We start from the raw sequence: 11,714 nt of genomic DNA on the forward strand, positions 1-11,714 counted from the left end.
ACACAAAGTAAAAACTGGCTACAGGTAACAAAATGGAGACTAAATCCAGCTTAACTGCTCCGTTAGCAAGCCTCACTTTCAGGCACCAAAGCAGGGAAATAAAACCTTGCTTAAAAATAACTGCCAAAGCTGTCAGTCTTACAGACTAATTTAACAGTTAGTGTCACTGAAGTCAGCAGAGTCTCTGTTTGAATGTGTTTTGTATCAGCATTCATGAGTTGTCAGTAACACCTGCATGGGTCACTCAGGAGGTGCCTCCAGTGCAGCCCCACCCTTCCCTGCCCAGCCTCCCAGCAAGGCTGCAGTGCCCTCCCCACTCCACTTCTGGAACCTTCCATTAAGTGAAGCTGTGAGGATGCAGAGCTTATCATACCTCTGCTATTTAAACAAAATGGGCAGACAAAACTGCCCTGTTCTTCTCTCAGGGCTGCACACACACACTCTGCTGGAATACAGCACGTTACTGAGATCCTACTTGCGTGATTTTTAAATAAAGTACAAAAAAATCCCTATTGCTTCACTCATGAGAATTCTCTGTTCAGCTTCTGAAAAAGAAAAAAATCAATACTTCCGAACTGGCTTCATGTTCCCATCCATGTTCACAGGCCAGCCTGTGCTGGAAACCTGTCTAGTCAAAACAATATTAAAACACAGTCCATGTGGTAACAAACAGATAAATTAAGTAATTTATTAGTTTTAAGAAGTAATGGTATAATTATAAAATTTGTCAAGTATTCAGTCTGCATAGCCTCTAGTTTAACTAGCCTGTTTGGCTATTTGAAAAATGAAACTTCTGTTCCATCACTATCAGAATCTGTCTGTATCCTTTAAAATCCTGTTTAATCCCAACTATGAGTAACCATCAAACATCCCACAAATACTAAGACAAGAAAGGAATTTTAATGAGAAAACAGTCAAGAACTTAAAGTAGCCCTACGGAATCCATTGAAGTTTTTGGGTTTGTTTTTGTTTAAAGGAAATGGTGCAAAATGTCCCTGCAATCCCAACGTTCCCAAGACTGTAACCCGAAGGGCCCCGTAGATGCCATCCCTTAAAAGGCAAAAAAAAGCCCAGACATCCTGGAGAAGGGGAACATTAAAACAAGAGATGTGGCCAGGACAGGCAGAGCCCTGCCAGCTGCACCGGGGAACGCAGGAGCCTCCGTGCTGGACAGACAGACAGACACAGGGGGCAGGACAGACAGACACAGGGGTGCAGGACAGACTGACACAGGGGTGCAGGACAGACTGACACAGGGGGGGCAGGACAGACTGACTGACACAGGGGGGCAGGACAGACTGACACAGGGGGGCAGGACAGACTGACACAGGGGGGCAGGACAGACTGACTGACACAGGGGGGCAGGACAGACTGACTGACACAGGGGGGCAGGACAGACTGACACAGCGGGCAGGACAGACTGACACAGGGGGGCAGGACAGACAGACACAGGGGGGCTGGACACACAGACACAGGGGGGACAGGACAGACAGACACGGGGGGGCAGGACAGACAGACTCAGGGGGGCAGGACAGACTGACACAGGAGTGCAGGACAGACTGACACAGGGGGCAGGACAGACTGACACAGGGGGGGCAGGACAGACTGACTGACACAGGGGGGCAGGACAGACTGACTGACACAGGGAGGCAGGACAGACTGACACAGGGGGCAGGACAGACTGACACAGGGGGGCAGGACAGACTGACTGACACAGGGGGGCAGGACAGACTGACTGACACAGGGAGGCAGGACAGACTGACACAGGGGGCAGGACAGACTGACACAGGGGGGCAGGACAGACTGACACAGGGGGGCAGGACAGACTGACACAGGGGGGCTGGACAGACTGACTGACACAGGAGTGCAGGACAGACTGACACAGGGGGGCTGGACAGATTGACACAGGAGTGCAGGACAGACTGACACAGCGGGCAGGACAGACTGACACAGGGGGCAGGACAGACTGACACAGGGGGGCTGGACAGGCTGACACAGCGGGCAGGACAGACTGACACAGGGGGGCTGGACACACAGACACAGGGGGCAGGACAGACTGACACAGGGGGGCAGGACAGACTGACACAGGGGGGACAGGACAGACAGACTGACACAGGGGGCAGGACACACAGACACAGGGGGGCAGGACAGACTGACACAGGGGGCAGGACAGACTGACACGGGGGCAGGACAGACTGACACAGGAGTGCAGGACCGACAGACACAGGGGGGCAGGACAGACTGACACAGGGGGGACAGGACAGACAGACTGACACAGGGGGCAGGACACACAGACACAGGGGGGCAGGACAGACTGACACAGGGGGCAGGACAGACTGACACGGGGGCAGGACAGACAGACCCAGCGGGCAGCAGTAACTCCCCAGAGCAGCACAGAGCCCCCGTGCCCTGCCCAGCCTGCGTTTCTCAGGGCACAGCCGCCTGTGGAAGGCCCTGAAGTGCCGTGAGCAGCACAGAGCTCTGCAGCTCTGCCTGCACACCAGGGGCTGCACCACAGCAATTCTAAACGGTAATAATTCCAACAGCATCTCGGCTTTAAATATCACTGTGCTTAACAAAATGTTTCCTCTACATTAGATAAAACAGTTTCTAAGCATTAAATGCAACATTTCGTTTCTTTCAGAAGAGCTTGTCATCAAACAGCTAATTAATCTACTCACGACATTCAAGTGGCACTACCAGTTTCTAGCATGAAAGTCATTTCTAGCATGAAAATAATTTCCTGAGACAGAAGTTACTACAGATTGTTAAAGACTTGGAGAACTTAAGCATTTAATAACATTCACAACCATTCTCATTGCTTTCTTGCCACAAGTATTTCAGTTCAAAAATGTACAAAAGTACAGAAAATTCCTAATATGGAAATAGTTGTAGACAATTCATAAAATAATTTGAAAAAAAACCTGCCAGACCTGTTTTGAGCAATGCTGTATCACTGGCAGATTTGCAGCATTTGAAAACGCCCTGGGTGAGCTTCAGTGAAAGTCACAGCAGAAGCAGCACCTCATGCATCCCATCACAGCACAGGACTTGTTCCTGCTCACTGGCACTGCTGGGCTTTCAGGCTCTCCTGAATGAAGCAAACAACCCCAGCCAGGTCAGCTCACTTCCAACATGAACACTTTGGGAATGTAGATATGAGCTAAAGAAAATTGAAAGACATGCAAGCATCAGCACCTGCATACCAAGTTACACATTAACAGAAGTTTAACTGGATGCTGGAACGCTTGTCTGGGTTCAAATGCATCATATTCTTCCACAAGCTAAGGCATTGCACAGCAGAGCCTTAATTACAGTTCATTAGCCACCACAGTCAGGAATCTGATACTCTGAGTTATAGTTCCCAGTTTAATTTGCACATGGTGAGATTCAAACATCAGAGGATCTCTGCTCACCTGAGCCCCCCCTGTGGGCTGTGAGTGGCCTCTCATTCTGGGTGAGAGCCACACCAGCTCTAGGACCTCTCTGCCCATTGCAAGCAGTATTTCTGACCCATCTTTTCTCTACTCATGGCCGGGTGTTCTTACACCTATTCTACAGCAGGGTGGTGTTGTCCAGCTTTTGATTCCATCCTCCCATATTCTGGAGTTGATGGCACAAGTTCCAGGGAAACATAAGCATCACTTCCATGTTTTGGAAGCAACTATGCAAATCATCTGAGAATTAGGTGACTTTTTTTTGTTTTTTTTTTTAATAAGAATGTATTCTTAATTGCAGCTCTAGTAAGTGGTGACTTTAGCACTACAGAACAGCAGCTGAGCCATGGGTAAGATGATGCCTTGGAGTGGCTGCCTAGAACAGAGGCTGGACAAGGTTAAGAGAATAAAAGCAGGTATTTAATAAAGACCTTCAAAAGGCACATTTTGGGCAGTCAAAAGCCTCTGGGAGGGGAGGGGCTACACTCAACATGGACACTGGAGTGTTTCAGACAATTATAAGTTTGGTCCATTTACATACCAGGGGTTAATCCTCCAATTACAGCTTCAGGTAATGAAGTCATATTCCCCCAGTTTCCTCCCTTCCAACTCACTTTTGTTTGTACTTTTCAGGGCCTGAGGCTGCAGGGTGTCCTTCAGGCCTAAAGGAATTGTTTAGTCTGATCAAAACGTGAAGAGAGTTAACTAACACTCTATATGGAGTTTATACACTAACGCAGTACAGGATTTCAAAAATATAAAAGCCAAAATCCTAAGGCATCAAGAGGTCTCATCACTGTGCATTTAGTTTTCTTTATATGCAAAATGTCAGTACAAAATTATTTGCCAAGGTCCTGAAGCAAGAGAGATTTTGATGAAATGCAGCTTTGAGCACAGGATGATGATGGCTACTGGAAAGTGTGCAAGTTGATTTTGCAAAATGATGCACTAACCCTCACCAGAAGTAACAGATTCCTCCAACACTGATTATGTTACAACCTCTTAAATTTCTATCCTTGTCTTTCTTATCTCAAGATGATAATTAAATCACTATGGAGCCTCATCAACAAAAGATATTACCAGAAACATTACAAGAAGTAAAGATTGCTTTCCAATTATTAATACCATGAGAACTACACTAGTGTAGGGCATCTATTACTATTGCACTGGTTCATTATGGAAGGGAAAAAAATACAGCATACTTGGTACATACATAGTAGGAATTTCTTCTGAAATCAGAATTTAAAAACTATCCACCATCTTAAGAGGGGAATTAACAGGAATTTGGAGTTTACTGGCAGGAAGATATGACCATGGCCAGATGGTAGTTAAGAGACACCATGAAAGAAACCAAAACCCATTCACCTTTCTGTGGGAAGACAGACACAGTAATTTATTCAGTTGTTCACAGCAACAATGAAAAGCAAAGCTAAACAGAATTATCTTATTATTCTTCCACAGTAAATATTAGGATGAAAATATCACCACACACCAATTCAGATCCACAACATTTAAAGATAAATCTAAAAGAAAAGTCAAGAGTTTCAGAGGCACTGAAGAGACACCTGTAAACTATTTCTAAGCATATTTGTGCATTACAAATTTGATCCTGTCAATATGATATAACAGCCTTTTTCTAAGACCAAATACCAGAGATCACCAGTATCTGCTGTGATACTCAACATCTTCTGAACAAGCAGCTGCAAATGCCACCAAAAATCAAACCTCAGCATATGACAGAAAAAAGTCACAATTTCTTACAGTAGCACACATTCCTTGTTTGGAGAGTGTAAAAGAATAAAAAGGTGGACGATGCAGATCATCACAGAGTGACCACAAATTGCCAGTGTGATCCTGGGATGAAAGAGGAGAAGTGTCTGGCAAAGTGACCTTGCAGAGAGGTGGGACCCAGCCCCAAGGCCAGCTCTGCCAGGCTGTGGCTCTGGGAGCCCCTTGTCCAGCAGAGCCCCTTGTCCAGCACTGCCCAAGCCCTCCTGTCCTGCTCCTGCAGCACAAACAGGGCTGGCTGAGGGCACGAGGGCCAGGAGTCACAGCAAGGGCAGTGTTAGCACAGGAACAAAGAGCTATCCATTGCTCCAACTAAACCCACAACAAAAAGGAGGAAGGCTTCTATCCCTCCAAAGTGCAGAATAAATGAAGAGAACTAAACCTTAAGGTGAAACCACCACCTGTGAATAAAAAAGGCAGATGCAGGGCTGCCAGGGACCTGAAATTCCCCCTGAGTGTCTCCTGCAGTGCTCTGCTCTTCACCAGGAGCACCGAGTGCTTCCCACCAGGCCTGATGGCCTGGCTGCTGTGACCCCTCAGAACATCCCCCCACTGCCCTCTGTTAACTGAATTAACTCCTCACTGACAGAAATGCAAACTCCACCCCAGCCCATGCAAAAGCAATCTCCCTTCATTCACACTGATCCACTGGGCCCCTGGAAGTTCCCTGATTGCAGATGGCAGCTCCTGGGAAGCACCCAGCTCACCCAGAGCACTGCAGGGCCAAAGGAGCAGCCAAGTCAGACAGGCCCTCAGATGGGACACATCACACACAGCTGGGGGCTCCATCTAATCCTGCCCTCCAGCTCAGATGCTGAGCTCAAGACACAAGAAGAAAGCAGTAACTAAATATGAGATTAATGAACACCTCAGAATAGCTTTCAGCCAGATTCTAATAGTCAGCAATTAGCTTATTCCTTGGAACACAAATGTTATTACTTGAATTTTCCAATATAATTAACAATGAGAACTCTCAGTAGTCTTATTACCCATGTAGGCATGCATCCCTGGCCTCTGAATTTTGTTTTCTTCATCTCAACAGAACCTCACTGCCCAGAGCTCCACTGTAGTCCTGGCCTCTGCAACCCATTTCTGAATCTGGAAATGTATAATGATAGTAAGCCACAAAACAACTTTTTTTTCAATGCACAGCTACTCTCCACCAATGAAGACAGAACTTTTTATTCTGAAAACTGTGAACATCTGAACTGCTATTCCCACCAGATTTCATTTAGCTCAAACTGCTGCCTCCCCTGGCAATATCAAATGCTACAGACAAGAAGAGAAGAGCAAGAAAGGAGTGATACTTCCCAGTGCACTCATCAGCATCTCCAGCTCAGAGACCTCCCAAGCAGAAGTATTATCTTCTTTAAAAGGAATCTCTGATGGATTTCTGTAGCATTTGGAACAAACACATGAGGAGAAGAATGTCTAGGCTGTGTGAGCCACAGAAGCCATCACCAGCCACCACAAATGCCATCCACCCTCTCAGCAGCACATGCTAAGGGGCTTCTGCCTCTTGCTGCTCCCACCAGAAGGCAGCTCTGTGATCCCAGGTGAACCATTCCTACCTGACCAGGCACAATTCTTCACACCCCCTGGCCCAGCTGCTAAAGGGGTCACATGTTACTTTAAATCAAGTGCCTGTGCAAACCTGGCAGCATTACAGTGAGAACCAACCAGGTTTCCAACAGGATCCTGCCTGGTTTTCCTTTCCTTCAAGCCTATGAACAGCCCACCTGGAGCCACACTCCCAAAAATACCGAGCAGCACACAAAGGGCAGCCACCACTGGCCATGGGAATTTCAGTAGGAAATGTGTCCATGCCCAGCTTTAATGACAGTAAGATCCTTAAAGGTGCAGAATTACAATAACCAAGGAAAAATATTAATAATAATGCATTTTTTGAAAAGCTGAAAACTAAAATGAAGAGGAGGGAAGAAAAGCTGACAGTCTCATCTAAAATGAAACTATTTCCAGCAAAGAGAGGGTACCTCCTAACCAGCTGATTTCCTTGGCAGGACAGAATGGGCCCCTCCTGACCCCCCACACTAAACACCTCTTTTCTGCAAGCACACTCAGTAAAAGGAGAGACTGTCCTTGGGAAATTCAAGGGAATGGGGAGAAAGTACTGAAATAAAACAAATCATTTGAGGACATCCATAGCAAAGTTTTCCAGTGATATCCATTTCATCATTGAACAGCAGTCTCTGTGGGAAGTATTAAAGCCCTCAAAAGCATGAGAAACAAATTCATGCCAAAAAGAAATGAGAATAAACTCTGAAGAACATTCCTGCTCTGCTCTCCAAGGACAGGCACCTCTCACTCCTTCCATGATTAAAGGTATGCTCCTTTTAAATGCCAGAAGGTCAATGGAGACAACCTCTCCAAGGGAAAAACATTTCTTTGGTTAGCACACAAATGCACTGGCTTCTCCCTGACTTCCCTTTCGAGATCAAAGTCCCATCAGAACAAAACCAAAAGCACAAAGCAAACATGAAAGCTCCAAGCTACCTTAAGTACTCTCCCCTTCCATTTCCCTTCAAGCCCTTTGTCTGTCACTTCCCACCCGTGTCAGGAGCCCTGCTCACTCCTTTTCTGCCCTGGTCCAACACTCCCCACCTTCCTCCAAGCTGCTGCTCTAAGGAGGCCACAGCTGCAGCCCCAGTCCAGATGTTCCCTCACAGATCCCAACAAACACACACAACTATTTCAACAGAACACTGAGATGCAGGTAAAGGCTTCCTTTCTGAAAAGCTCACCTACCTGGCAATAACATTGTCAAAATCAGGGAAGTCATTTCAATGCTAAGCTGTTCCACGTGGGCCCTTTCCCTTTCTCCCTCACTGCTCCTCACACTGCTATTACTGACCACTGGCCATAAAGAGGAGATGTAACCCCTAAATTGTAGTTTTCCAGTCTGCAACCAAATCTAAATTTAGCAAAAACCAAAATAAGGCTGAGAGATAAGCTGCACAATACCATACATGAAACATCATCATAACCCATTATATTGGTGTCCCTTCAAAGGACACTTTGGGGCATATTGTCTTGAAATATTAATTTTATTTAATTATTATTAATTAATATTAATATTTAATTTAATATTAAAACCATTGTCCCCTCTACTTACACTAACAGCACTTACATTACTCCATATGCCTACAATGTAATCATGGTTTTCCTCCTGTAACAACCCCTTTATTTGAATCCATAAAGATAAATCTACACCAAATTAACAGAGCCTTACACCTATTTTAAGTGATGTGGTGTTTTCCCCGTTCCTTCTGCTTTTGACAGTCAAAAATGGGCATTTGGAAGCAGGGCCATCCAAGCCACAAAGAGCAGCAGTTTTCCTTCCCTCAGCACCACAGGGCAGTTTGTGGGAAGCCCTTCAACCAAAGATTAGAACAAGCAGCAGCAATGTTTGCCTCGAGCTGATATTTTGCCTGTCAATCACAAATGTATTTTAAGATAAATCCTGATGCTAAATGAAGCACATGCATTGTAATCTTTCCTGTAACATTCTTTTTTACTATAATACACTTAGAGACTTTTATCTTAACCAATACTTGCCTTTTTCCTTTTTGTAATGTTTTTTTGAGTGCCAGGAGCTCCTTCTTGTTTTTAAGAGACAGAGTTCTACACCACAGACTTTGTTACATTTCGGTTCCTACAGTATTTTTGCAAAGGCATTATTGAATATTGTAATTGCAATAATTATACTTGGCAAATAAGCAACCTAAGTACACAGTGGAATGTGCTCTCTCTCCTTTCTTTTCCAACACTGCTCAGTTTTCCATTGGTTTGCAAATGTCAGTAGTCTGCTCTTCCATTACCATGAATGAGGAGTTTTTTTGAGTACAAGTGACCAGGCTGAGGTGGTGCACAGCCTTCCACCCTACACTAGCTAACCTTATTTCTATTTAACTGCTGCCCCTCTGCATTCATGCACTCCTGGGAACCACATGCAATAGCTCAGATCATTCTTATGAAACTGGCAGAAAACACTCTCAACCCTCACAATTGGCTCAGCTCCTCTCAAGACACTGCTCTGCAAGTATCAATCTCCCAGCGATGAACTGGGAGCAGCAGGGTCTTGGTCCAGGGACAAGGAAACCTCTCTAACTCCAGCAGAGCGTGGTTTTCCCCCATCTTTCTTTACATGACTTAAAACCTTATGAGGTGTACTCCATGTATCTTTGGGATTTGTTCCAAGCAAGTCAGATTTAATAATACAGGATTCGGTTACAATCGGTAATTAGTCATTTAATGACAAGTTTTTAACAAGACTTGCCATGGTTATTAGCATACTGCAGAAAGGATCTGCAGTAGGAACTGAAACAAAAATCCCGAGGGTGGATTATTTCAGCGTATCAGGCAGCACCACCCCAGGATTTCCACCACATGGACAGTTTTTAACAGCTCGAAGACAGGTAGATGTTGCACAGTGATGACAGATCCCTTGGCTCCAGTCCTGAACACACACAAGCACACACTGCTGGTCCCTGTTGTTTTACTGGGCTAACACACTCACTGCTACCACTTGCAGAGCACAGATCCTACCCTGAGCTGAGGAGATGAGATGGAAACAAATCACACTTCCAAATCCTGGATTTTACCGGGCATTCATAAAAAATGAATTCATCATCGGAGTTCTCTATAAACTTGTGTGCAGCTGAAGCCAGGATGCTTCCAATGTGTTTTTCATGAAACCTGTATGTGCAAGTTCTGCCTTGTACTAACCAGCAGTGGTTTTAAATGCCAAAGTTAAAAATACGAAATATTAAAATGTTTCTAGCATCATACTTCCCAAAGAACTTGTTTAAGTTACAAGAATTTGCAGCACCCTGTAAGAAATTACTTTAAAATCTATTTCAAGGTGACTGTCATTTGCATAAAACACCTCTTTTCCTAAGATCCTGAAAAACACATTTGTTGATTTGAAAACTATAAATATCATAGTGACTTGGAAAGCAGATCAGATGAAGGCACTAGCACCACAGAAACTGCTGAAATGCTTCGGTGTTCATTACGTGTTTCACTGCTGGGGTGGTCCGAGCCTTGCACAGGCTCCATCAAACTGAACCAGCCCAGGTGTCCAAAGTACACGAACGAACCCAGCTCACGTTTAATTTCACAATACAAAACCTCACGTTTGGTGTTCGGGGTTTTTTTAAGGGTTTCTTTCTTTTTACTCGGTGCACTTAGGAGAACTTCAGCCCGCTAAGGGCAAAGCAGGCGAGCGATGGCTCTGCGAGCTCCGGGCGGATCCGGGGCCCGGCGCGCTCCGCACCCGGCCCCGGGCGGGTCCCACGGGGGAACGGCGGAGCCTCCCCCGGGCACGGCCGGGAGCCTCCCCCGGGCACCGGGCCGCAGTGAGCGGGGTCGGAAGGTGCGGTGCTGGCACCGAGCCGCGCTGTCCCGGCCCCGCAGCGGCTCGCGGGCACCCGGCCCCGGTGGATCGCGCTCCCGCGGCCCCGGCAGCGCCGCACGGCCCGGCCGGGCCCGCCCCTCACACCGCCCCGCTGCCCGCCGCGGTACTCACCACCTCGGCCAGCTTCAGCCTGCCCAAGGTGCCCCGCAGGTAGTCCAGGTCGCAGCGCAGGCCGCCCAGCCCGCGGCGCTGGCTGACGGGCTCCGTGGTGGGCTGGTAGGGGCTGCTGGCCGCCGAGATCATGGAGGCGCTGGACGCCTCCCCGTCGAAGCCTTCCAGGTCATCGCCGTTCCTCATGGTGCCGGTGCTGCCGGTGCCGCCGGGGGGTGGCCGCGGGCTCCGGGCCGAGCGCCGCGCTCAGCTAAGGCAACGAGGGCTGCATGGCCGCCCCGCGCCCGCCTCAGGCGCAGCGGTGCGGGGAGCGCCCGGGCAGCATCGCGCGGAGCGGGGCCGCGCTGCCCCGGTGCGGTGCGGAGAGGCGCGGAGCGCTGCCCCGGTGCGGAGAGGCGTGCAGGGTGCGCGGAGCGGAGCTGCGCTGTCCCGATGCGGAGCCGTGCCCCGGCCGGGGGCGCGCAGCCCTGAGCGCCGCAGCCCGCCCCGCCACTCGGGGGCGCGCTCCCGCCTCCGCTGTCTTGGTTCTGATCCCGATGCCGGCCCCGATCCCGGTTCTGGTCCTGGTACGGATCCGATCCCGGTCCTGGTCCTGCTCCTGGTCCCGGTCCCGGCAGAGCAGCCCAGCTCCGAGCGGCGCCGCCGCAGCCGCTCCTCCCCCTGCGCGGAGCGGAAAGGGCGGGCAGGGCCCGCCCCGGAGGGCGCGCAGCCGGGCGGTGCCTGCGCCGCGCCCGCCCCGCGGGGAGGGCCGCGCACCTGCCCCGGGCACCGCGGCCGCTCGGGCTCTGCAGCCGCTGCTGGCACCGAGCTGCGCTCACGGCCCCAGCTCGGCCCTCGCGGGGCGGGCTCGGAGCAGGCTCCGGGCTCCGGGACCTGCCCCGGGCTCACGGCCGAGCCCCTGCGCTGACACTGCGCCCGAGCGGCTCCGGCAGCGGAAACCT

General features: G+C 48.9%; 1 protein-coding gene across 1 annotated transcript in view; it reads right to left on the reverse strand.

The window, feature by feature from the left end:
• The window catches only part of CMTM4 (CKLF like MARVEL transmembrane domain containing 4), a 39,053-nt gene extending 27,594 nt beyond the window's left edge, over positions 1 to 11,459 (reverse strand). Inside the window, exon 1 of the mRNA XM_054640875.2 lies at positions 10,774 to 11,459. Coding sequence (XP_054496850.1) covers positions 10,774 to 10,959 — 186 coding nt within the window. The 5' untranslated portion in view covers positions 10,960 to 11,459. The remainder of the gene's footprint in view (positions 1 to 10,773) is intronic.
• Between the last annotated feature and the right edge of the window lie 255 nt (positions 11,460 to 11,714).

This window comes from Agelaius phoeniceus, chromosome 12 (assembly GCF_051311805.1).
Source record: "Agelaius phoeniceus isolate bAgePho1 chromosome 12, bAgePho1.hap1, whole genome shotgun sequence".
Lineage (NCBI taxonomy): Eukaryota > Metazoa > Chordata > Aves > Passeriformes > Icteridae > Agelaius > Agelaius phoeniceus.